At 35.9% G+C, this 23293-nt stretch overlaps 3 protein-coding genes across 3 annotated transcripts; 1 reads left to right on the top strand and 2 right to left on the bottom strand.

The window, feature by feature from the left end:
• Window positions 1-958: 958 nt before the first annotated feature.
• Window positions 959-1903, bottom strand: LOC123949818 (olfactory receptor 52K2-like). The gene has a single exon (XM_046017466.1). It carries the CDS (start codon window positions 1901-1903, stop codon window positions 959-961), a length of 945 nt encoding a protein of 314 aa, XP_045873422.1.
• Window positions 1904-8346: 6443 nt separating this feature from the next.
• Window positions 8347-9291, bottom strand: LOC123949894 (olfactory receptor 52D1-like). The gene has a single exon (XM_046017615.1). The coding sequence runs from the start codon at window positions 9289-9291 to the stop codon at window positions 8347-8349; it is 945 nt and encodes a 314-aa protein (XP_045873571.1).
• A 12416-nt stretch (window positions 9292-21707) lies between these two features.
• Window positions 21708-22643, top strand: LOC123949237 (olfactory receptor 52J3-like). Its single transcript, XM_046016600.1, has one exon. It carries the CDS (start codon window positions 21708-21710, stop codon window positions 22641-22643), a length of 936 nt encoding a protein of 311 aa, XP_045872556.1.
• The last annotated feature ends 650 nt before the right edge of the window (window positions 22644-23293 follow it).

The following is a 23293-nucleotide window of genomic DNA, read 5'->3' as shown; positions in this document are numbered from 1 at the left end:
TACTGATTGGGCTAACAAAAGACTGACCATAAAATTTAAACAAACAAACAAGCAAAAAAAAGAGAATGAGATGCCAATCAGAGAATTTGAAAAGTTCCAACATAGTCCTAAGAATCTAGAAAACCATATACCTGTGTGCATAGAACATGCACAAGATTAAAAAATAAATAAATAAAAATAAAAATTTGCTTTCTAATCAAAGACTTCATATCAGCTATTATGAATAAGTTCTATGAACTAAAAGAAACCAAGTCTAAAGCAGAAAAAAAAGTTTGAGAATTATGTGTCACCAAATAGAAAATGTAAATAAAGAGATAGGAATTACAAAAAAAGAACCAAGTATAATGGAAAAATATAATAAATTAAATGTAAAATTCACTCCCGGTGCTCAAAAGCATATTTGAACTTGTAGAAAAAAATGAATAAGCAAACATGAAGAAAGGCCAATTGAGACTACCCAACTAGAGAAGCAAGAAAAAAAAAAAAATTGCTGAAAAACAGTCTCAAAAACTTTCAGGATATTAACAAAAAATAGCAACATACTTATAAAAGAAAACTGAAAATGACAAGAGAGACAGAAATAACATTTGAAGAAATATTGGCTGAAATTTTTCAAAAATTGCTTTTAAAAAACTTTAATCCTCATATACAAGAAGCTCAGTAAGTTTCAAGTAGGATGAAATCTAAGATATTCTTTTTTTTTTTTTCCCTTTTTATTAATTTTTTCAGCGTAACAGTATTCATTCTTTTTGCACAACACCCAGTGCTCCATGCAAAACGTGCCCTCCCCATCACCCACCACCTGTTCCCCCAACCTCCCACCCCTGACCCTTCATAAGAGACTATGGACTCTGAAAAACAACCTGAGGGTTTTGAAATCTAAGATATTCTTAACCAGAGTGTCAAACTTTTGAAAGAAGAAAACAAAGGGTGATCTTCCAAGCAGTAAGATATGATTTTAAATACATTTGATTGTTAAGAATTTAAAGAATCTCTCCTTGATTCTCTTGGTTTTCACACCATAAATAATAGGGTTCATCATGGGTGGAATGAGAAGATATATATTGGCTATAAAAATGTGGATATGTGGAGCAATATGGTGGCCAAACCTATGAGTGAGAAAAGAGAAAAAGGCTGGTGTATAAAACACTAAGATGACCCATACATGGGAGACACATGTACTTAAGGTCTTGAGGCGGGCAGCTTTGGATGGGAGATTAAAGACAGTGAGAAGAATAAGGACATAAGAACAGATGATCAATATGAAATCCAGTCCCCCTGTCAGGAATGCCACAATTAGGCTGTAGGCTCTACGAATCTTGGTCTCGGTGCAAACCAGCTTTATCAGGGCCATAAACTCACAGTAGGTATGGGGGATGACATTAGTTCGGCAGTAGGAAAGCCACCGCAGTAGAAAGGGGTGTGGACTGAGGAGTATAGCTCCTCTGAAGACAATGCCCAAACCCAAGCCTACAATCACTGCAGGTGTTAGGATAGTGGAATGTCTTAATGGGTGGCAGATGGCTATGTAGCGGTCAAAAGCCATGGCCAAAATAAACCCAGATTCCATAGTAGACAGAGAATGAATAAGATACATTTGAGTGAGGCAGGCTTCAAAGTAGATCTCTCTGTAATTAAACCAGAAGAGGCTGAGAATCTTGGGAAGTGTAGAAGAAGTAAGCATCAAATCAGCCACGGACAGCATACATAGAAAGAGGTACATAGGTTCATGCAGTTTGTGGTCTGTCTTGACAATGAATAGAAGGGAAACATTTCCCATTAGTGACACTATGTAGACGAGGCAAAAAGGGATAGAAATCCATATGTGGACAGTCTCCAATCCTGGGATGCCAAGCAGTAGGAAGGTGGCAGGGTGAAGATTGGTCCTGTTATAATTTAACATTATGAAAACAGTAGATATTCCATGGCCCTGTCCAAATTTTTAAAAATCACAAAAATTATAACTATATGAATACCAGGGATTTTTTTTTCATTATTTTAGGCCAGAATGGATGCTGGCTATTGAATTAATCCTTCAATAATATAATCTTGAAAGGCATCAAATACATGGGACTGCGTTTTGGAGGGTAAGAAAAATCAGTAGAAAATCATCTGTCTAGCTAGCTTGCTATTATCTATCTATCTATTCTATCGCCTTGACTTTTTTTTTTTTCAGAAAGTGTTGCTCAGTTAGCCAGATGCATTTCAGAAGTATTCCAGAAGTACTAGTTGATATATTGCTGAGAATGAAGATATAATTTTCTACTGTTTGAGAAAAGCAAAAAAGTTTAAGTACCACCATCATGAATGAGATCAGTGATTTGTAGTATTTTAACCCTCTTATTCCCTTCCCAATGATAGAACTTACATAAGGAAAAGGTGACTTGGGAAATACTAAAGAACAATTGGGGAAATTATCTAAAAAAGCAGAATGAAGAGGTATGAACAAAACTGGTCCTATTTTTAAAGATGATTCATCGAGCTAATAAATGAAGGACACTTATCTTCATAAAATGAGTTCAACTGAATAAGAAAATACTTAGCAAAGGACTATAGAGAAAATGACTAAGTCTGAAAAACATGAGTATTCAGATTACCAGATATTTGTATGTTTTTTGTAAAAGATCAATCAAATTTTTCCAGAAGGTGAGTAATACATTAATCAATCAGACGATATACTTCACACCGACTTTTGTTTCCAAAGCAAACTCCCGCCCCATATGCCCTATATTGTGCTGTTTATTCCTGTGACTTAATTCATTCCATAATGGAAGGCCTCTATCTCCCACTCCTCTTTACCCATTTTTTCCATCTCCCACCCCCTTCCTTCTAGCAACCCTCAGTTTGCTATAAGCGCTTACAGATCTGATTTCTGAAGCCAACTTTTAAATGCAACTCTTGGCTCCCACATATCAACTTGCCAGAAAGAGTGCCTTAGAATCTGTGATTCCAATTACAGGAAATTATAGGAAAGGTATCCTAACAATACAACATTTTGAAATGATAAATCATTATTTTGGTTCAAATATTGGTATATGGTGATCTTATGTAACATGAGGTATCCTTTCAGTCAGAATAAAACTAAGTGTGATTTTTTTTAAAGGTTTTGACAAATGTGGCTCAGTACTAAATCCTAGGAGTGGATTAATAGTTATGAACAAAGGTTTCAGATCATCTTAAATATTGAGTTCATCTTCTATCTTATTTTTTGTTAAGAAGTTTAAGCATCTTTCAGAGAACCATAGGTGCTGTCTTCATTACTTAAGACTGGATCTAGAGCCCCATCATAGGCTCCATAATTCCCTTCTCATGCAAGCCCTGAATTTTCCCATCCCACCTCAACTACAAGTTTTCACCCTATATCCTGGTTATCTTACCTTTACAATGAGGTGGTCTCATTGCTCACCCTGAGGGTCAACTTAATACTGGCTATAACTGCAAGAGCCATTATACCTCTTTTCTTGGGCTAGAGGCCTGCAAGGAATATCCTGCCTATCACCACTCATGAGAATGCTATCTGATTGTAAACAATTTCACTAGTTTCTCCCAGTCTCTCCAGGCACAATTTGGTCTCTTGAAGGGAGTCAATCTTGTAGTGTCTTCACTACCTAAGCCCTTAGCTTAGAAACAAAAAGGAGATGGCCTCTGGACTCCCAAGTCTCATGAGATACTTGATTTATTATATCCCCTGGGCCTAAGCACATTCAGAGGTTGTAAATTAATGCCTTCTTACATTGTATGTGATGAGAGCTAGAAGGAGTGGGGGATACCAGAAAGGTGCATGTTTATGAATTAATTAGGCTGTCCACATTAACATTCCCATATGTCTCCAGATATTCTAAAGTAACTTACCTGAATCTTATTTAGTTCTGGAAAACAACTGAGTCTAGTATATTTTCTAGTCATGTTCTTGTTCTTAAATCACCCCTGAACTTTACTTGTTTAATCAAGTATAGAATATTCATTATCCCCCTCTACAAAAGAATCATTAATTACATTTTGGTAGTGTGCTATGCAAATAATGGGTATATTTTCCTTATAGATATGTTCTTCCTCATCCTCCTATCTTATTTCCGTATTTCAGGAGTGATGAACATTATAGGCTATACTTTTCAGGATCACAGATGATCTGTATTCATGCTGGGTTTGTTCAGTGGAAGCACTGGTGGGAAAATATTAGGGAAAAAGAAAGAAAAACCTGGTTTATTTCTCCCTATTTCTTACTCTTTTAAACTGCCATCTGCTCCGGGACTACAGATCCTGCCAGAGGGGACTTCCATGGTTTAAACTTCCACTGAGAGACTCATATCTTTGAGATATGATTGAACTCCTGATTCTTCTCTCTGTTTCACAGACCTAGAGTTGGTATGGCTTCCCATAGTTCTTTATTTTTTTTTAATTTTTTTTAAAGGTTTTATTTATTTACTTGACAGACAGAGATCAGAAGTAGGCAGAGAGGCAGGCAGAGAGAGAGGAGGAAGCAGGCTCCCTGCCAAGCAGAGAGCCTGATGCGGGGCTCGATCGCAGGACCCTGGGATCATGACCTGAGCCAAAGGCAGAGACCTTAACCCACTGAGCCACCCAGACGCCCCAGTTCTTTAAAAAAAATTTTGTATAAGAAATACAAATCATATCTCATATCTCAATCAAATCTCAAAGATATGAAACTATGAAAGACTGTGGACTCTGTGAAACAAACTGAGGGTTTTGGGGGGATGGTGGGTGGAGTGAGCCTGGTGATGGGTATTATAGGGGGCACATATTGCATGGAGCACTGGGTGTGGTGCATAAACAATGAATTTTGGAACACTGAAAAAAATATACAAAATAAAATTTTTTAAAAAAGAAAGAATTTTTTTTAAAATTTCTTAAGCAGACTCCAGGCTTAGCTGGAGCCCAATGCAGGGCTTGAACTCATGACCCCAAGATCAAGAACTGAGCTAAGATCAAGATCAGAGGCTTAACCAACAAAGCCACACAGGTATCGCAATGAGTACCTATACTTCTTAATTTCTGGGAGACTTTATTTTCGAATATTTCGCTTCTTGGAAGTTCTATAGCTTATATAATTATTAGTATTGAAGATGCCCTACACTAAATATTCAAGAAGTTTTTGTTTCCTGGTTAGATTCTAACTAATACAGATACCTTTCACAATACTATATGGTTTTGGTAATTGGTTGATTTGAAAGAATGACAGTATTACCCAGTTAACATTTTTATTAAATATTAGAAAGGGAATAATAAAAAATAACCAGCAACCTTGACCCCAACATAATAAAGGTCATATATGAAAAAACACTTGTGCTAACATTGTACTCAATGGTGAAAGACTGAAAGTTTTTTCTCTATGACCAGGAACAAAACAAAGAATACCCATTTCTATCACTTATATTTAACATAGTACTGGAAGTTGTAGCCAGAATAAATAGACAAGAAAAAAAAAGGCATCCCAGTTGAGAAGGAAGATATAATATTATCTCTGTTTACAAATGACTAGATCTTTTAAGAAGAAAACCATAAAGATCTCTCTCTCTCTCTCTTTGTCTCTCTCTCTCTCTCACACACACATAGTAGAACTAATAAATAAATTGGCAAAATTGCAGGATTCAAAATCAACATGCAAAAATCAAAAATTGCATTTTTATACACCAACAATGAACAATATCAAAAGGAAATTATCTAAATAATTCCATTTATAATAATATCAAGAAGAATAAAATAGGGATGATTTAAGCAAAGAGATAAACACTTGTATAGTAAAAAATATAAAACATTGTTGAAAGATATTAATGAAGACACAAATAAATGGAGAATTATCCCATATCCTTGGATTGGAAGACATAATATTGTTAATATGTTAATACTACCCAAAGTGATCTACAAATTCAAGGCAATCCCTACCAAAGTCATACTGGCATTTTTTGAACAGAAAAATCCAATGTAAAATTCATACAAAGTCTCAAGGAACACAAAATAGCCAAAAAAAAAAATTTTTTTTTTGAAAAATAAAACAAAATTCAGGTGTCATACTTCCTGACTTCAGAACTTACTCCAAGTGACAATCATTAAACCAGTATGTTACTGGCCTAAAGACAGACATATGACCTATAGAATAAAAAGGAGAGCTCCCAATTAAACTCTCACACATATGGTCAAGTAATTTCTACATGATCATTCAATGGAGAAAGAATAATTTTTTTTCAACAAATGGTGATGAAAAAACTACAGATCGCCATACAATAGAATGAAGTTGAACTCACAGCATATAGAAGATTAGTAGAAATGGATCAAACGCCTAAATAGGAGAGCTAAAGCTATCAAGTTCTTAGGAAAAAAATAAAAGAAAAACTTCATGACATTGCATTTGACAATATCTTGGATATGACACCAAAACATAGACAACAGAAGTAAAAAAAAAAAAAATAAGCTGGACTTCATCAAAATTAAAACTTCTGTGCCTAAATACGGAGAACAAACTTGTGGTTGCCAATGGAGAGGTGGATGGGGGGATGGGTGATATAAGTGATGCAGATTAAGGAGTGTACCTTCTCTGATGAGTTCCAGGTGATATATGTAAGTGTTGAATTACTATATTGTACACCTGAAACTGATATTACACTGTATGTTGATTATACTTTAATTAAAAATGAGCAGAAAAAAAAAACTTTAGTGCATCAAAGGACACTATCAACAGAGTAAAAAAGAGGTAACCCACAGAATGGGAGAGGATACTTGAAAATCATACATCTGATAAGAAATTAATAGCCAGGATATATAAAGAACTTCTAAAATTCAACAGCAATGGCAATAACAACAAAATGACTGGATCAGAAAATGAGCAAATGACCTGAATAAACATTTTTGCAAAGAATGTGTACAAATGGCAAATAAACACATGAAAAGATGTTCAACATCAATAATTTTTAGGGAAATGAAAATCAAAAACCACAATGAGACATTACTTCACATTTATTAGGATAGCTATTACTTCAAAAAATAAAATTAAAAAAGAAACAGCAGTTGGTGTGGATATGAAAACATTGGAACACTTGTGCATTGCTAGTGGGAATGTAAAATGATACAGAAAAAGGCATGATCATTCCTTACCATATGATTATGGTAAGGGTATGAATTACCATATGATTATGGTAAGGATATGAATTACCATATGATATAGCAATTTGACTTCTGGGTTTATATCCCAAATAAATTAAAATAGGGACTTGAACAGATATTTATACAACTATATTCATAGCAACAATATTCACAATAACCAAAAGGTAGAAGCAAAATATCCATCCACAGATAAATGGGTAAGTAAAATGTAAGATAGATAGATGATAGACAGATGATAGATAGATGGATGATAGATAGGAATCTACGTCTAGATCTATGTATGTTTTCTTTGTGTAACTATAGTCCACTAAAATATCCAGGAATATTATTCAACATTAAAAAGGAAGGAAATTCTGATGCATTCTACAACATGAATGAGTCTTGAAGATTTTATGCTGAATGAAATAAGCCAATCACAAAAGGGCAAATACTGCTATGATTTCACTTGGATGAAGTACCTAGAGTAGCCAAATTCAGAGAAAGCAAGAATAATAGTAGTTGTCAGGGGATGTGGGGAATGGGGAGTTAATGTTAATGCATAGAATTCAGGATGGGAAAGATTAAAAAAATCTCTGAAGAAGGTTGGTGGTGATGAATTCCACAACAACGTGAATGCATGAATCACTGGACTGGACAATTAAAAGTGGTTAAAATAATAACTATTAGTTATGGTATTTTACCACAATAATAAAAAAGGCACAAGTAAACACCCTTTAGTTACATTCCACCTTAACGCTTAAAAACATGAATGGTAATATTGGATAGACAGATACATAGATGATAGATTGATCTTCATGGCTTTTTCTTTATTACCAACATACAAATATATATTAACAAAGAGAAACATCAGGGGAAGCTTCTTTCAGTAGTACCCTAAACAAGAGTAGGAAAGTATCCATCATTTAGTTGTCTAGAGAAATCTTATTTTGTTTACAATGTATGTCTTTTTCTCTTCTTTTTCTCTTTCTATTATTCACTCTCTATTGGTAATTATCCATCAAAAGACAAACAGTTAGAAGGACATTAACAATTTGTCCTCCAATATTTAATAAATGACTAAGCTGAAATAACTTGTTAGATTAGAATTTTAGGAATTCACAGACATGTAGTAAGTAGAAGAGAACTTTCAGGCAGTAGATGCAATTCAAGTTGCAGGAGTAAGAGCAGCAAGTTATCTTACTCATATCATCTCTTTTATTTCCATTTATTTTGTCAATCCAACTAAAATCAGGCAACTTTGACCATTAATGTCCTAAGAACATGCTCCCGTATTTTCTTGGTCCTTACTCCGTACACAATGGGGTTGAGGAAAGGGGGTACCAAAAGGTACATATTTGCAATAAAAATATGGATATGTGCAGGCACATTCTTCCCAAAACGGTGAGTGAAAATGGAAAAACCAGCTGTGGAATAGAACACAAGAATAACACAGACATGTGATCCACATGTACCCAAAGCCTTAAAGCCAGCTTCTCGGGATGGCAGGTGGAATACAGAGCGGAGGATGAAGGCATAGGATACAGCAATGAGAATGGCATCACATGAGCCAATGATAGAAGCCATACTGAGGCTATAACTCTTGGTGGCCCTTATGTCCACACACGCCAGCTTCACCACAGCCATGAACTCACAGTAGGTGTGGGCAATGATTCGTGTTCTGCAGTAGGGCAGCTGTTTGAGCAGGATGGGATGTGGAGAAAAGAAAGCTATGCCCCGAATCACCACAATAATACCCATTATGGTGATGCGAGCATGAGTGAGAATGGTGGTATGGCGCAGTGGATGACAAATGGCGACATAACGGTCAAAGGCCATGGCCAGGAAAAAGCCTGATTCCATAGCAGTAAAACTGTGAATGAAGAACATTTGGGTCAGGCAGGCATCAAAGGCAATGTCATGGGCTCCGAGCCAGAAGAGACAAAGCATTCGGGGCAGGGTGGATGTGGAGAGGACCAGGTCGGTGATGGAGAGCATGCAGAGAAAGAGGAACATGGGCTCATGGAGGCTTCGCTCTGCCCTCACCACGGCCAGGATGGTCACATTCCCCACCACAGCCACCACATACATGGAGCAGAAGGGAATTCCAATCCAGACATGCAGGTGCTCTAGTCCTGGGATGCCCATCAATAGGAAGGTGATAGGAGAGGGACGAGAAGTGTTGAGAGGAGGCATGTTGTTTTTCCCTTTGCTTTTTGCCACTATGTCTGAAGAGGAAGTAGCACAACCAGATGCTGAAAACATGGAGGTTCAGTTCAAGAAGACAGTTAATGATCTGTTGCTAAAAACAATTCAAGTCATAATCATGTGTATTTAATCATGTGTATTTAAATTCACTAGAATAATAATGCTAAAATCAGTAATAACATACCAAGTACAGAAAGATAATACTATATCAGGGAACTCTATGTCACCTTGTCCCTTCATTTGCAGTAAAAGATTCCATCTTTAGTCAAACTTGTACTTAGTTCAACAAATATTTACTGAGAGGTTACTGAGTTTCTTCCTTGAGCTCTCATTCAGTATTTCCCTCAGGTCAGTGAGTTTGCCATAACTGGAAGTGATCTAGCAGAGACCTTGTGAAAATATCTAGGAGTTATTGAAAGGACCCTTATAACCCACTCTGCCATTCATGTGAGGAATAGAAATAAATGGTCTTTGTCCCTCTCTGGACACGATATTGAAGTCTTTGGCACAACTTTTGAAGTAGAATCAACTCAATTTCTATCTTTAGCCTTTCATTTGCCACTCTGCATATATAGCTAATCTGTCAAATTTATCAATGATGTTACTTTTTTCTTTTTGCCTATTTCTTTCTATCATGTACTACTTAAGTAGGCACATACTATGTTTTTTTGAACCAGCAGATATCTGCTTGTAAAGATAAGGTATTTCTTAACATTAACCCCTCACTACATTTTTATCCTCTTTTTTTTTCAGATTTAGATTATTTCACTGCACAGCTGTATGCTAATTGTGCTCCTTCATTTGTTGATCCAGAAACCCAAATTTCTAAACATGCACAACAGTTTATTTATTGGACTGGTATATTTACCTAATGATGCTTTAGATACCAGTTACTGACTGTAGTGGGTTTCTTTATACCTCTTCCTGTAGTTCCAACAGAGAGCCAAACCTCCATGGCAGAGAAGTCCTGGGATATAGGGGTTGATCATGAGGCAGGATCTGGGAGAGTTGAAGAAAAGAACTAACTTTTAAGTCACTACAAATGCTCCAGTTGTAGAGTAACCCTTGGTTACTAGTTTTCTGCTTTTCTTATCGCCTATTAATATGTATGTGGTTATGTTGTTATCAGTTTTTAAGGAGAATCTGCTTTCCTTATATCTCAAACAAATTCTCATAAATGCAATAGAACTAATAAGAAGTTACACAGAGTTATCACTATATAGGCTTTCCTGAATCATGCCAAACTCTTATATTCCATATGTGTGTGTGTGTATGTGTGTGTATGTGTATATATATATATGTGTGTGTGTGTGTATATATATATATATATTTTCTAGGCTTTTACATTTACTAGAACCTAGCTTTATTATAGTGAAAAACACTTGAAGAACACAACTATGGCTTTCCCCCCTGCCCATGACTGAGCTTATAACAAGTAGTTACACTATAACTTTAAACAAGTAATATATAAGGCAATTTTTTTTCCCACAGGAGAGGGAAGAAATGACAGTAAGGGATCAAATTAAGTTTAGTCAGTTAAGAAAAGTCTTCTACTTAGGCTAGAATGTGAAGATTGCATGAGTTTTTCCCCTGGGTTCTGAATTTAGATATTTAGGTATAGATATAAATAATGCATAACTACCTATCTGCACCCATGCACACACACATAAACAAAGGAAAAGGAAAGGAGCATAAGCGAAGTTCCATCTGAAGGACAATCATAATGTAATGAAATAAATCTAGTGTAGCTGGGACTCAAAGGTTACAAAGAGATTAAAGTGAAATAAAATTCTGTGAGTAAACAAAGGTCCCCAACATTCATGTGTAAGCACATAACTAATAAGAAATGTTATAATCTAGACTAATGTAGTGACTATCACTTGTTTAGGTGCTAAGTGCATGTTGGAGTTACGGATACAATACAGAGCATTGCAAAAACAGAACTAGAAAATATACACACTCACAGATATACACACGCTGGTTTCTATATTTTTTTCTTGTACAAACACACATAATACAACCTCAATGGTATCATCTCCCTGAAAATGCCAACCTGTCATTGAGTATGGAGATCATGAAGTACCCTTATTTTGTTCCTTCAATAGATTCATATAATATGAAATATGGTCAAAATAAGAGATAATCTTCACTTTATGATATCCTTAAAAAGACCTTTGCTTCCTAGAATTTTTTTTTCATTTTATCCATAAAGAATGAAAAGTGTGCATTCTCTCAGTTTCAAAGAATTACATCTTCCCTCTTGACTCCAAGACATTCAGAAAGTAAAAAGATGTTAAGAAAATCCCATGTCCTTGAAAGTTTTCCTTAGATCATTCAGATTATATCTTTCTCTCCATCCATTTCTTATTTCATAACCTTAATTAGTTCATGAAGAAACTGATTCAGAACAAAGAAGCAACTTAAATATTCAGTTTCAATATATAGCAGCTTCAACATGGTAATCTCAGAGGATAAGCAGGGATAACATCTGACACAACCAGGTCCTTATGGAATCACCAGGAGAGGAGCAGTATTTTTATTTTGGTAAAATGTTTGATAATCTTCCTAATTTCGGGGATAGTTACAGATGAACCATCTTTTAGTATTTTGGTACAATTTATCAATCACATAATAGGACCTGAAGGGAACTGAAAAAATACAGAACACATTCTTTATTCCTTGTATACATCAACTTCATCCCAGTGTCAACTTGAGACATAAACTTTGCAGGCCAGAAGAGAAGAGGATGGTATGTTTAAATTATTAGAAAAAATAACCAAGAATTCCTTATCTAGCAAAACTGCCTTTCAAAAATAAAGGAAAAATTAGGACATTTCCAGGTACACAAAAACTGAGAGATTTCATTATCTCTATACATTCTCTGCAAGGAATGCTAAAGGGACTCTTTTATGTTGAAATTCAAGGAAGTTAGAGAGTAACTCAAACCTATACAAAAATATAAAGTTCTTTGTGAAGATAAAGCACACACAGATATAAAAACCAGTATGATCACAATTTTGGTTCGTTACTCTACTTTTTATTCTGCTACAGGATAGGAAAGACAAAAGCACAAACAGAATTATAAATATAAGTTAATGGGTATAGGACATATAAGGATGTACTTTGTGACATTAATAACATAGAGTGTGGATGGTGAAGCTCTAAAGGGAGGAATAGAACTTTTGTATGCGATTGCAGTCTAGTTGTTACCAGTTAAAATACATTGTTATAACTTTAGGATGTTATATATAATCCCTCTGTCAATAACAAAGAAAGTATTTGTCAAATATTCACAAAAGGAAATGTAAAGGAATCAAGAAGTGTCATTGCAAAAATTAAAAAAAATACAAAGGCAGGCAGTAAAAGAGGAAAGGAGGGACAAAAAAAATTATAAGACATACAGAAAACAATAGATGATAATAGTAAATCTTTCCTTATGAATAATTATTTTAAATGTAAATGTTTAAAAATCCCCAGTCAAAACAAAGAGTGACAGGATGGATTAAAATGACAGAATCCAGGGGCGCCTGGGTGGCTTAGTGGGTTAAGCCTTTGCTTAACCCACTAAGGGATTAAGGTCACAGGTCACAGTCTCAGGGTCCTGGGATGGAGCCCCCAATAGAGCCCCACATCGGGTTCTCTGCTCAGCAGGAAGCCTGCTTCCCCCTCCCTCTCTGCCTGCCTCTGCCTGCTTGTGATCTCTCTCTCTCTCTGTCAAATATATACATAAAATCTTAAAAAACAAACAACAACAACAACAACAACAACAAAAAACAGAATCCAGACTTCAGTTTTCCAGTCTAGCATGTGAGACACTGGAAGTTTACACTGCACCCTAACAACAAGTAAAAAGCCGAACCAACTGAAAAGTCAGCAACTCTTCTTGGACCCATAAGAGAAGCAAGATCATAGAGCAAACTGCTGCTTCTGAAGCTGAAGAAACCAGTAAGTTAAGACAGAAGAATACAATTTACTGGAGGAGAAATCTCCATGGGAAGCAGTGCCAAGATAAGAAAATACAAACTACAATTGACAAGTTGCTAGAGGCTTAGTGTGGACAAGCCTGAGAGATAAACTCCAGGGGAACCCAGTCATTATCGGTCCCCACTCTTTCGTAAGTTTTACATACAGGAGCTCATCAGGTCCACACAGTGTTATAAAAGAAAATCCTCTCATTCGGCAGGGGCAGGGAAAAGTGAACCATTTTGAAATACGTCAGAGCATTCTGTTCTTCTTAACAAGGTCTGCATTTAGGAAAAACTAGTTAGCCAAACCCTAATCTGCTAAGGTTTTATCAGAGCCTAACTGGTCTGGAGGAAAGGAAATACTCACTTCTGGCTGGTTCTAGCCTTCTAGTGGGAAAAGGGAAAGAGCCAACTTCAGTCCACCCTAGACATCTGGTTCCTCCTAAGGGAAGTGAAGGGGAAATTGTGTATAACACAGGAAATTTATAGCTCAGATGTAAAAGTTTACTAAAAGACTGAGACCTAATCATGGAACAATAGAGCAATCCCCCTCTCCCTACATCTTACTGTCACATTACTAAAGGCCTATTTGTGGCCGTTTTCAAGACAGGACATTGTGTCTAGCTATCAGGAAGAAATTACAAGACATACTAAAATGTAAAAAACACAATTTGAAGAGAAAGAGCCAAGCTGGGACCAAACTTAGATATGACAAGGATGTTGGAATTCCTAGACCATGACTTTTAAAAACTATTATTAATATACTAAGGACTCTATTGGATGAAACACACATCATGAGAGAACACATGGGCCATGTAAGCAGACAGATGGAAATCCTAAGAAAGAACCAAAAAGAAATGCTAAGGTTCAAAAAAGTAACAGAAATGAAGAAAGACTTTGAGGGGATTATTGACTAGTAGATTGGATATACTAAAGAAAGAATCTCTAATCATGAGAATACCTCAGTAGAGACTTCCCAAAATGAGAGGCAAAGAGAAATAAGACTTAAAAAAAAAAAAAAGAAAGAAAGAAAGAAAGTAATGTCTAAGGACTGTAGGACAACTAGTAACTACACATTATGGAACATATGAGTAATGGGAATATCAGAAGGAGAAAAAGGAGAGATGGGAACAAAAGAAATATTTGAAGTGATACTGATGGAGAATTTTCTCAGATTAATGCCAGACACCCAACTACTCATTAAGGAATTTCAGAGACTACCAAGTAGGATAAATGCCAACAAAACAATAGATTTATGCATATCATCTCCAAACAGCAAAATGTCAACGATGGGAGGAAAAAAAGCCTTAAAGAAACCAGAGTTTAAAAAACACCACCACCACCACGTTGGCAATCAAGAAACAAAGATAAAAATTGCATTTAATTTGTCCTCAGAAACCATGCAAGCAAGAAAAGTGGAGTGAAATTTTAAAGTGTTGGGGGGGGGAATTCTGTACCCTGAAAAATAATTCTTCAAAAATGAAGGGGAAATAAAAAATTTCTCAGACAAGCAAAAATTGAGATAATTTGGTATAAGTACACCAGCTTGAAAGAAATGCTAAGTAAATTCTTAGAGAGAAGGAAAATGATATAGGTCAAACATTCAAATCTACTTAAGGAAAGGAAGAGTATTAAAGAAGAAATAAGTGTATATGGACCACATCTTTCTTTCCATATACACTTATTTCTTCTTTAATACTCTTCCTTTCCTTAAGTAGATTTGAATGTTTGACCTATATCATTTTCCTTCTCTCTAAGAATTTACTTAGCATTTCTTTCAAGCTGGTGTACTTATACCAAATTATCTCAATTTTTGTTTGTCTGAGAAATTTTTTATTTCTCCTTCATTTTTGAAGAATTATTTTTCAGGGTACAGAATTCTCCTCCCCCGCCCCAACACTTTAAAATTTCACTCCACTTTTCTTGCTTGCATGGTTTCTGAGGACAAATTAAATGTGGTCCATATACACTATGGAGTATTATGCCTCTATCAGAAACGATGAATACCCAACTTTTGTAGCAACATGGACAGGACTAGAAGAGATTATGCTGAATGAATTAAGTCAAGCAGAGAGAGTCAATTATCATATGGTTTCCCTTATTTGTGGAGCATAACAAATAACATGGAGGACAAGGAGAGATGGAGAGGAGAAGGAAGTTGAGGTAAACTGGAAGGGGAAGTGAACCATGAGAGACTATGGACTCTGAAAAACAACCTTAGGGTCTTGAAGGGGCTGGGGGTGGGAGGTTGGGGGAAAAGGTGGTGGGTATTAGGGATGGCACGTGTTGCATGGAGCACTGGGTGCGGTGCAAAAACAATGAATACTGTTACGCTAAAAATAAATAAGTAAGTAAGTAAGTAAATAAATAAATAAATAAATAAATGAAGAAGAAATAAGTGAAAGTAAAAATCTTTTAGTTTTCTTGTTTGTAATTTATCTAAAGGGCTGATTGTTAAAAATAATTATATAACATTATATATAAACATATTTACACACAGTTGCTAAATTATTTTGAATAAATGTTTACCTGTTAGATAAATGTATGTGCATGTACATGTATAAGCAAAATGAATGCCAGCAATGATACAAAGGACAGGAGGGAGGTATTAGAGTTACTTTGTTATTAAAAGGCACTCTCATGGTGGTATAGTGTTATTTGAAAGTAGACTTGGATTAGTTGTAAATGTGTACTGCAAACTCTAGGGCAGTGACTAAAAAAAGTAAAAAATAAATAAATAAATAAATAAAAGTACAACTGGTATGCCAAGAAAGGAGAGAAAATAGAATTATATAAAATTCTTAGTTAAAACCACAATAATAATCTTTAACATGTATGTAACTGAAAACAGAATATCAAAATACATGATGCAAGAACAGATAGAATTCCAAGGAGAAATAGATAAACCTACTACTATATTTGGAGAATTCAACATACCTTTATCAGAAATTGACAGATGCTGCAGACAGAAAAATCAGTAAGGATACAGTTGAACTAAACGATGTCATTGGTCAACCGGGTATAATCAACCTCTATAGACTGCTCTATCCAAAAACAGCAGAATACAAATAATTCTCAAGCTTGCAAAGCTTGCATGGAAGACTCACCAGGATAGAGCCTGTTTTGAGCAGTAAAACCATCTTAACAAATTTAAAAGAATAGAAATCACATAATGTGTGTTCTTAGACCACAATGGAATTATACTGGAAACACCAAAAGAAAGAGAGCTGAGAAATATCCAAATACTTGGGGATTCAACAATATACTCTTAAATAATGATTGAAAGAAGAAATCTTTTTTTTTTTTTTTTTTTAGGATTCTGAGTTGCTTGAAAGAAGAAATCTTAAAAGAGATAATAAAAGATATTTTGAGCTAAATAAAATTAAAACAAAATATATCAAAACTTGTGAATACAGCTAAAGCAATGCCTAGAGAAAAATTTACAACATTGAATGTATATATTAGAAAATAAGAAAGATATAAATTTTTTTTAAAAAGATTTTATTTATTTATTTGACAGAGAGAGACACAGCAAGAGAGGGAACACAAACGGGGGAGTAGGAGAGGGAGAAGGAGGCTTCCTGGTGAGCAGTGAACCAGATGTGGGGCTCAATCCCAGGACCCTAGGATCATGACCTGAGCTGAAGGTAGACGCTTAACAACTGAGACACCCAGACGCCCTGAAAGATATAAAATTTAAAAATCACAATTTCCACCCTGGAAACTAGAAAAGGAAGAACACATTAAATAAAAAATAAGCAGGAGAAAAGAAAGAAAAAAACAAGATTTAGAGTATAACTCAGTAAAATGGAACACAGGGAATCAATAGAGAAAAATCAATGAAACCAAAAGCTGGTTATAACAGTATGCCTCTAGACAAGCAAACAAAGTAAGAGCAAGAGAGGACACACATTACTGAAGTGAAAGAGGGGATGTCACTATAGGTCCATGAACATTAAAAAAAAGTAATACGAGGGACAGGTCTATGCCCATAAATTCCGTAACCTGGATGAAATGAAACAATTCCTTGAGAGACACAATATGCCAAAACTTATAAGAATCAGGTGATCTGAATAGGCCACTATCTGATAAAGAAACTGTCTCAATGATTGACAGTCTTCCAAAACAGAAAAAAACTCAGCCCAGACTAATTTATTGATGACCATTACCAGACATTTAAGAAAGGAAGTATATCTACTCTTTGCAATCCTTTTCAGAAGATAGAAATAGAATACTTTTTAATTTGTTCTATAGGGCAGTGTTTCCTTAATGTCAAAACCAAAAACATTACAACAAAAGAAGACTACAGACCACTATCTGTCAGGAACACTGATGCAAAAATTCTCAAGAAAATATTAGCAAATCTAATCCAACAATGTGTAAAAAGAATTATAACCATGACTAAGCACAATTTGTTCCAGTTATATAAAACTTGCTCACCCTTTAAAGTCAAGGATTGTAATCCATTACACCAACAGAGAACTTGAACCATACTATAGAACAATTGGACATAATATATTCAGAACACCCCACACAACAATTGCAGAAAATACATGTGTCTCAACTGCACATGGAACATTCTCCAGAGTAGACAAGATGCTAAGATGTAACAAACATAAAAAGATTGAAATCAGAGAAAGAATATTTTTCTTCCATAATAGAATGAAACTAGAAATTAATAGAGGAAAAACCAGAAAATCCACAAATATGTAGAAATTAAACAAAACTATCAATGGGTCAAGAAAGAAATCACAAGAACAATTGGAAAACATTGCAAAAATAAAATGAAAACACTACATTCCAAACGGCACTTGGGACAGGGAAATGTATAGCCACAAACCCTTACATTAAAAAAGAAAAACCTAAATTTACAATTTATACAGATAACAACATGCTCAACAGTAAAAAATGAAAGTTTTTCCTCTAAGATCAGGAACAAGATGCCCAGTTTCACTATTTCTATTCAACACAATTTTGGAAGTTTTGGCCAGATCAGTTAGAAATGAGAAAGAAGGGATGCCTGGGTTAGCTCAGTTGGTTAAGCATCTGATTTTTTTTTAATCTCAGCTCTGGTCTTGATCCTAGGGCCCTGAGTTCAAGACTTGAAAAGAGCCTACTTTAAAAAAAAAAAAAAGGAAATAAAAGGCATCCAAATTGGAAAGGAAAATGTAAAAGTATCTTTGTTCTCAGATGACATGATCTAATATGTAGAAACCTTGAATATTCCACCGAAATATGAAGTTTAGAAATAATAAACAAATTCAATAAAAATTCAGGATACAAAATTCAGTTGCATTTTTATCCACTAACAATGAACATTCAAAAAAGAAATTTAAAAAATAATCCAGGGACGCCTGAGTGGCTCAGTTCATTAAGCAGCTGCCTTCGGCTCAGGTCATGATCCCAGCGTCCTGGGATCGAGTCCCGCATTGGACTCCTTGCTCATCCGGGAGCCTGCTTCTCCCTCTGCCTCTGCCTGCCACTCTGCCTGCCTGTGCTCGCTTGCTCGCTCTCCCTCTCTCTCTCTCTGACAAATAAATAAATAAAATCTTTAAAAAAAATAAAATAAAATAAAAAATAATCCAATTAATGGAAAATAAAATACCCAAATACTATGATAAAGCAGATGGCAATTTGACAGTTCGGAAATAGGATTTAAAAAAAATAGTCTTTAGGAATAAGCTTAACCAAGGAAGTGAAAGATTTGTACACTGAAATCTGTAAAACTTTGCTGAAAGAATTAAAAAAGAAACAAAATAAACAGGAAGACATCCCAGGTCATGGATTAGAAGACTTGATATTGTTAAGGTGTCTGTACTAGCCCTCTCTGAGGAAGATCTACAAATGGCCAATTAACATGCCAGAAGATGCTCAACATCTCTAATTAAAACCACAATGAGACAACTTCACACCTATTACAATGGTTATTAATCAAAAGAAGAAAGGAAAGAAAGGGAAAGAGGAGGGAAGAGCAGAGGGGAGAGGAGAGAAAGAACAAATATAGTCCAACAATTATGGAAAAAGAATGAAGGAATATCATTCACAGAAACGTGATGTTTATATGTTAGACGCAAAGAGACATGAAATTTAGTAAGTGTGGTAAAGTAGGTGGTAATCATAATTTATATAGGATGCCTTGTAACTGTTAGGGAGCAAAAACTACTTTAAACCATCTAAGTAAGACCCTTGCTTGTGTAGATAGAAGCAACAATAAATAAGGCAAGATAAATTCTTAAGAACAATGATGACAATTTAATAACTTGGGAAATCAGGAACTTTCTTTTTCTACACAAAGATAAACACGTGTGAAGAAGAAGCCTATGCATCAGAAATATCTTGTCCTGATTTTAGAGAAGAGTGATATCTGAAAAGACCACATACAAATTTACAATCGTTTGAATATACTCAGTATTTATTGTGTGTATATTCTGCGCATGTATATGGGTGTATATTTTGATGGTAAGGTCTGTCTCTGCATTTTGTGTGTTTGTCTTCCATCTGCTTCTTTTCCATTCTTTCTTTCCTGGAGAACAAATAATGTCAGCCCCTTTCCAAGGAGACTTTGAGATCATGGTCCTAAAACCCAAGGCCATAGGGAGCTAAAGGCTTGGGTTTATTTTCAGAGCTGTCCCTCAGGAGACAAAAGGCCAGAAGTTTCAAAATCTATTCTCTAAGGTTGGCATAATAGGGACTCCAGTTCCCATTCCAGCTGGAGATAGGTTATATGTTGACCAAGGAATCTAAGTGAGCCTTAACCCAAATCTCTTTGCTTAGAGGTAAGGCCGGGGTGGGGGGGGAGGGGGCTGGCTTCAATTAATTTTTGTAAGGGAATATTGTGCATCCACCAGGACTTTGCTCTGTAGGCTACTAAGAGCAAGGTCTTTGATGAAAACTTCTACTCAGTAATAGGAAACATAGAGATTGTTCTAGTATTTAATAATTTCTATTCTCTCTGACAACTGCAGGACAGTAATGATAATGACTTTTCATGGCAGTAGAAAAATCAAAATTAGGATAGGACCATAGATGAAGGTAGGCTCAAAAAGCAAACACCAAAGGAGGCAGCAGGGAGCTAAGAGTCTAAGAGGGACTCCTGCATCTTACTACTTTCAGAGCACCTCGATTAGCCAGTTGGTCAGTATGCCTAAAGATCTTCAAGAAGATACATTTATCACAATTTTTTTTAAATTTTCTCCAATTAACCTAAATTCAGAGAGGGACTGAACTTTTTACCATTCTTTCTCTCATTTCCTCTTTCCTATTTTCCACCTCGCTTCCCATGTTGCTTCCCTTTTTCCTTCCCTCATGCCTTACTGCTTCCCTAAAGTTTTCTCCTCTTTCCTTGTTTCATCTAATTTTCTCCATTAAACATGAATTATCAGAGATGGGGTAAAATCCTCTAGGTATTTCTCAGGGTAAGGTTAAAACCTTATTATTTATTCCTGACCTGGGAGAGATTATGTCTATGATCAGTTCTTCCCTCAAACACCTTTATTTCAACTTACCTGACAACTATTTCCTTTAGATGTTCCCCTTATATAGAACCAGGTAGAATCCTTTGTTGCCTTCTGTTCAAGTTCTCTTTGATGCCTTATGCCTCACTGTGATCTAAGCAACAAAAGGATTCACATTGTCCTAGTAAGAAATATTTGGGGTCTAAAATGGTTCTTGTTGAATGCCTGTGCCTGTCTGTTGAAGCTTTATTTAATGGTGTTTATCTACAAATGTTTACTGAATGCTTTAGTGAGGAAGACCTGTTGGTTTGGAAGGTGACATTTTAAATTTGAATGTATGAAAATTAGGATTAAATAAAACACACTGAAGGCATTTGGCATGTAAGGTATCATTATATGTGTATAGCTTTTATATCTGTTTTTCTATGTCATTGTGGCCGTGTATATGTAGCTACACATTTTTTTTTAAACTTTTTTTTTTTTTAAGATTTATTTTATTTGACAGAGAGAGAGATCACAAGTAGGCAGAGAGGCAGGCAGAGATAACCCACTGAGCCACCCAGGTGCCCCGTAGCTACACATTTTTGTCTTTGCTTTTATTATGTTTGTCCTCAACATCCTCAATTTAGGAAGTTATTACATTATGTGTCAATCCAGATACCACTCTTCACTCATGAAAAAAGTACCAGATTGTAGAATATTTTGGATTGGAACTGCATAAGATGTTATATTATCTGTAAGCGTTGACTGTGCTAGTAGTCATCATAAATGATGTGTCCCTTGAATTCAATTGTGTCCAGTAATAGGAATCTTCCTTTTGGTAAATCCACTATAAGGAACCAGTTAGAAAACAATATCACTGCCTTCTCTTGCACTACAATAAAACAAGAACTAATTTGAAATAATTTGAAACTATTTTTGTGCTTTATTTTTCTTCTAGGAATGGACATACATATCTTCTTCTCCTATTCTAGCCAAATCCAGAATGCCCCATCAAAATATAACCATATTCCATCCATCCACCTTTTTTCTTTTAGGTATCCCAGGGCTTGAGACTGCCCATGCCTGGATTTCATTGCCATTCTGTTGTATTTACTTTATGGCTCTTATTGGCAATGTCACAATCTTGACAGTCATATGGACAGAAAGAACCCTCCAGAATCCAATGTTCTTCTTTCTTGCCATTCTATCAGCCATAGACCTGGCCCTCTCTACAACCTCAGTACCACGAATGTTGGGTATCTTTTGGTTTAATGCTCATGAAATTGGCTTTGGAACTTGTGTGGCTCAGATGTTTCTCATACACACCTTCACAGGAATGGAATCTGCTGTTCTGCTGGCTATGGCCTTTGACCACTATGTAGCCATCTGTGACCCCCTCCACTATACAACCATCCTGACAGTCCCAGTGCTGTCAGGAATTGGAGTAGGGGTTGTACTGAGTACAGTCGTGCTCACACTGCCCATGATCTACCTAATCCACCGTCTACCCTTTTGCAATGCCCGCATTATTGCCCACACCTACTGTGAGCACATGGGCATTGCCAAGTTGGCTTGTGCCAACATTCAAATCAATGCTATCTATGGTCTCTTTGCTGCTTCCTTCCTTGTTCTTGTCCTGGTACTCGTTGGAATCTCTTATGGCTACATCCTCCATGCTGTATTCCACCTCAAATCGCAAGAGGCCCGCCACAAGACACTGAGCACGTGCAGCTCTCATGCCGCAGTCATGTTTGTTTTCTATACACCCTCTCTTTTCTCCTTTCTCACTCACAGATTTGGCCAAAAAATACCCTCTTATGTCCACATTCTTATTGCCAACATCTATGTGGTCCTTCCACCAGCCCTCAACCCTATCATCTATGGGGTAAGGACCAAGCAAATCAGAGAGTGTGTGAGCCAAGTATTTATAGGGAAATAAGGAACACTATACTTGGTCTTTAGGGATGAGGAGCTGCCTGTAGTCACAACATTAACGCCACCTCCATATTAATACTTGAGAAGCAGTTGCCAGTGTATTTGTCCATGTGAGAAAACAGTAATTGAAGCCTCAAACTGATATGCCATAACAAATTATCCAAGCCTTGAGAAATAATTCCTGATTTAAGTCTGTTTTTAAGTTCTCATTATTTTTGCTGAAGGGCTGTAGCCTCTGACTGCGGTAGTTCATTATTCTTTTTTTTTTTTAATCTTTTTTTTTTTAAAGATTTTATTTATTTATTTGACAGAGAGAGATCACAAGTAGGCAGAGAGGCAGGCAGAGAGAGGAGGAAGCAGGCTACCTGCCGAGCAGAGAGCCCGATGCGGGGCTCGATCCCAGGACCCTGAGATCATGACCTGAGCCGAAGGCAGCGGCTTAATCCACTGAGCCACCCAGGCGCCCCGGTAGTTCATTATTCTTGAGAAAAAGAGAAATCAGAAGACTTGCAGATGGGCCCCTATAATTTAATGTTCCCAAGTTTCTCTGATTAAACTTGGTGTTCATGTAATATATAGAATTCTGTGTGAAATGTCTACTGGTAAGTCTAAGCTTATTCCAGTTATCTGTGGTAAACGTTCAGATAAATCTTA

Source organism: Meles meles, chromosome 8 (assembly GCF_922984935.1).
Source record: "Meles meles chromosome 8, mMelMel3.1 paternal haplotype, whole genome shotgun sequence".
NCBI classification, from domain to species: domain Eukaryota; kingdom Metazoa; phylum Chordata; class Mammalia; order Carnivora; family Mustelidae; genus Meles; species Meles meles.
Note: the sequence above shows the minus strand (reverse complement) of the source record. Positions and strands in the feature narration are given on the sequence as shown.

What these genes read in the sequence shown, in the direction of transcription:
- LOC123949818 (XM_046017466.1), bottom strand. Translation starts at nt 1,903, where the DNA reads ATGTTAAATTATAACAGGACCAATCTTCACCCTGCCACCTTCCTACTG.
- LOC123949894 (XM_046017615.1), bottom strand. Translation starts at nt 9,291, where the DNA reads ATGCCTCCTCTCAACACTTCTCGTCCCTCTCCTATCACCTTCCTATTG.
- LOC123949237 (XM_046016600.1), top strand. Translation starts at nt 21,708, where the DNA reads ATGCCCCATCAAAATATAACCATATTCCATCCATCCACCTTTTTTCTT.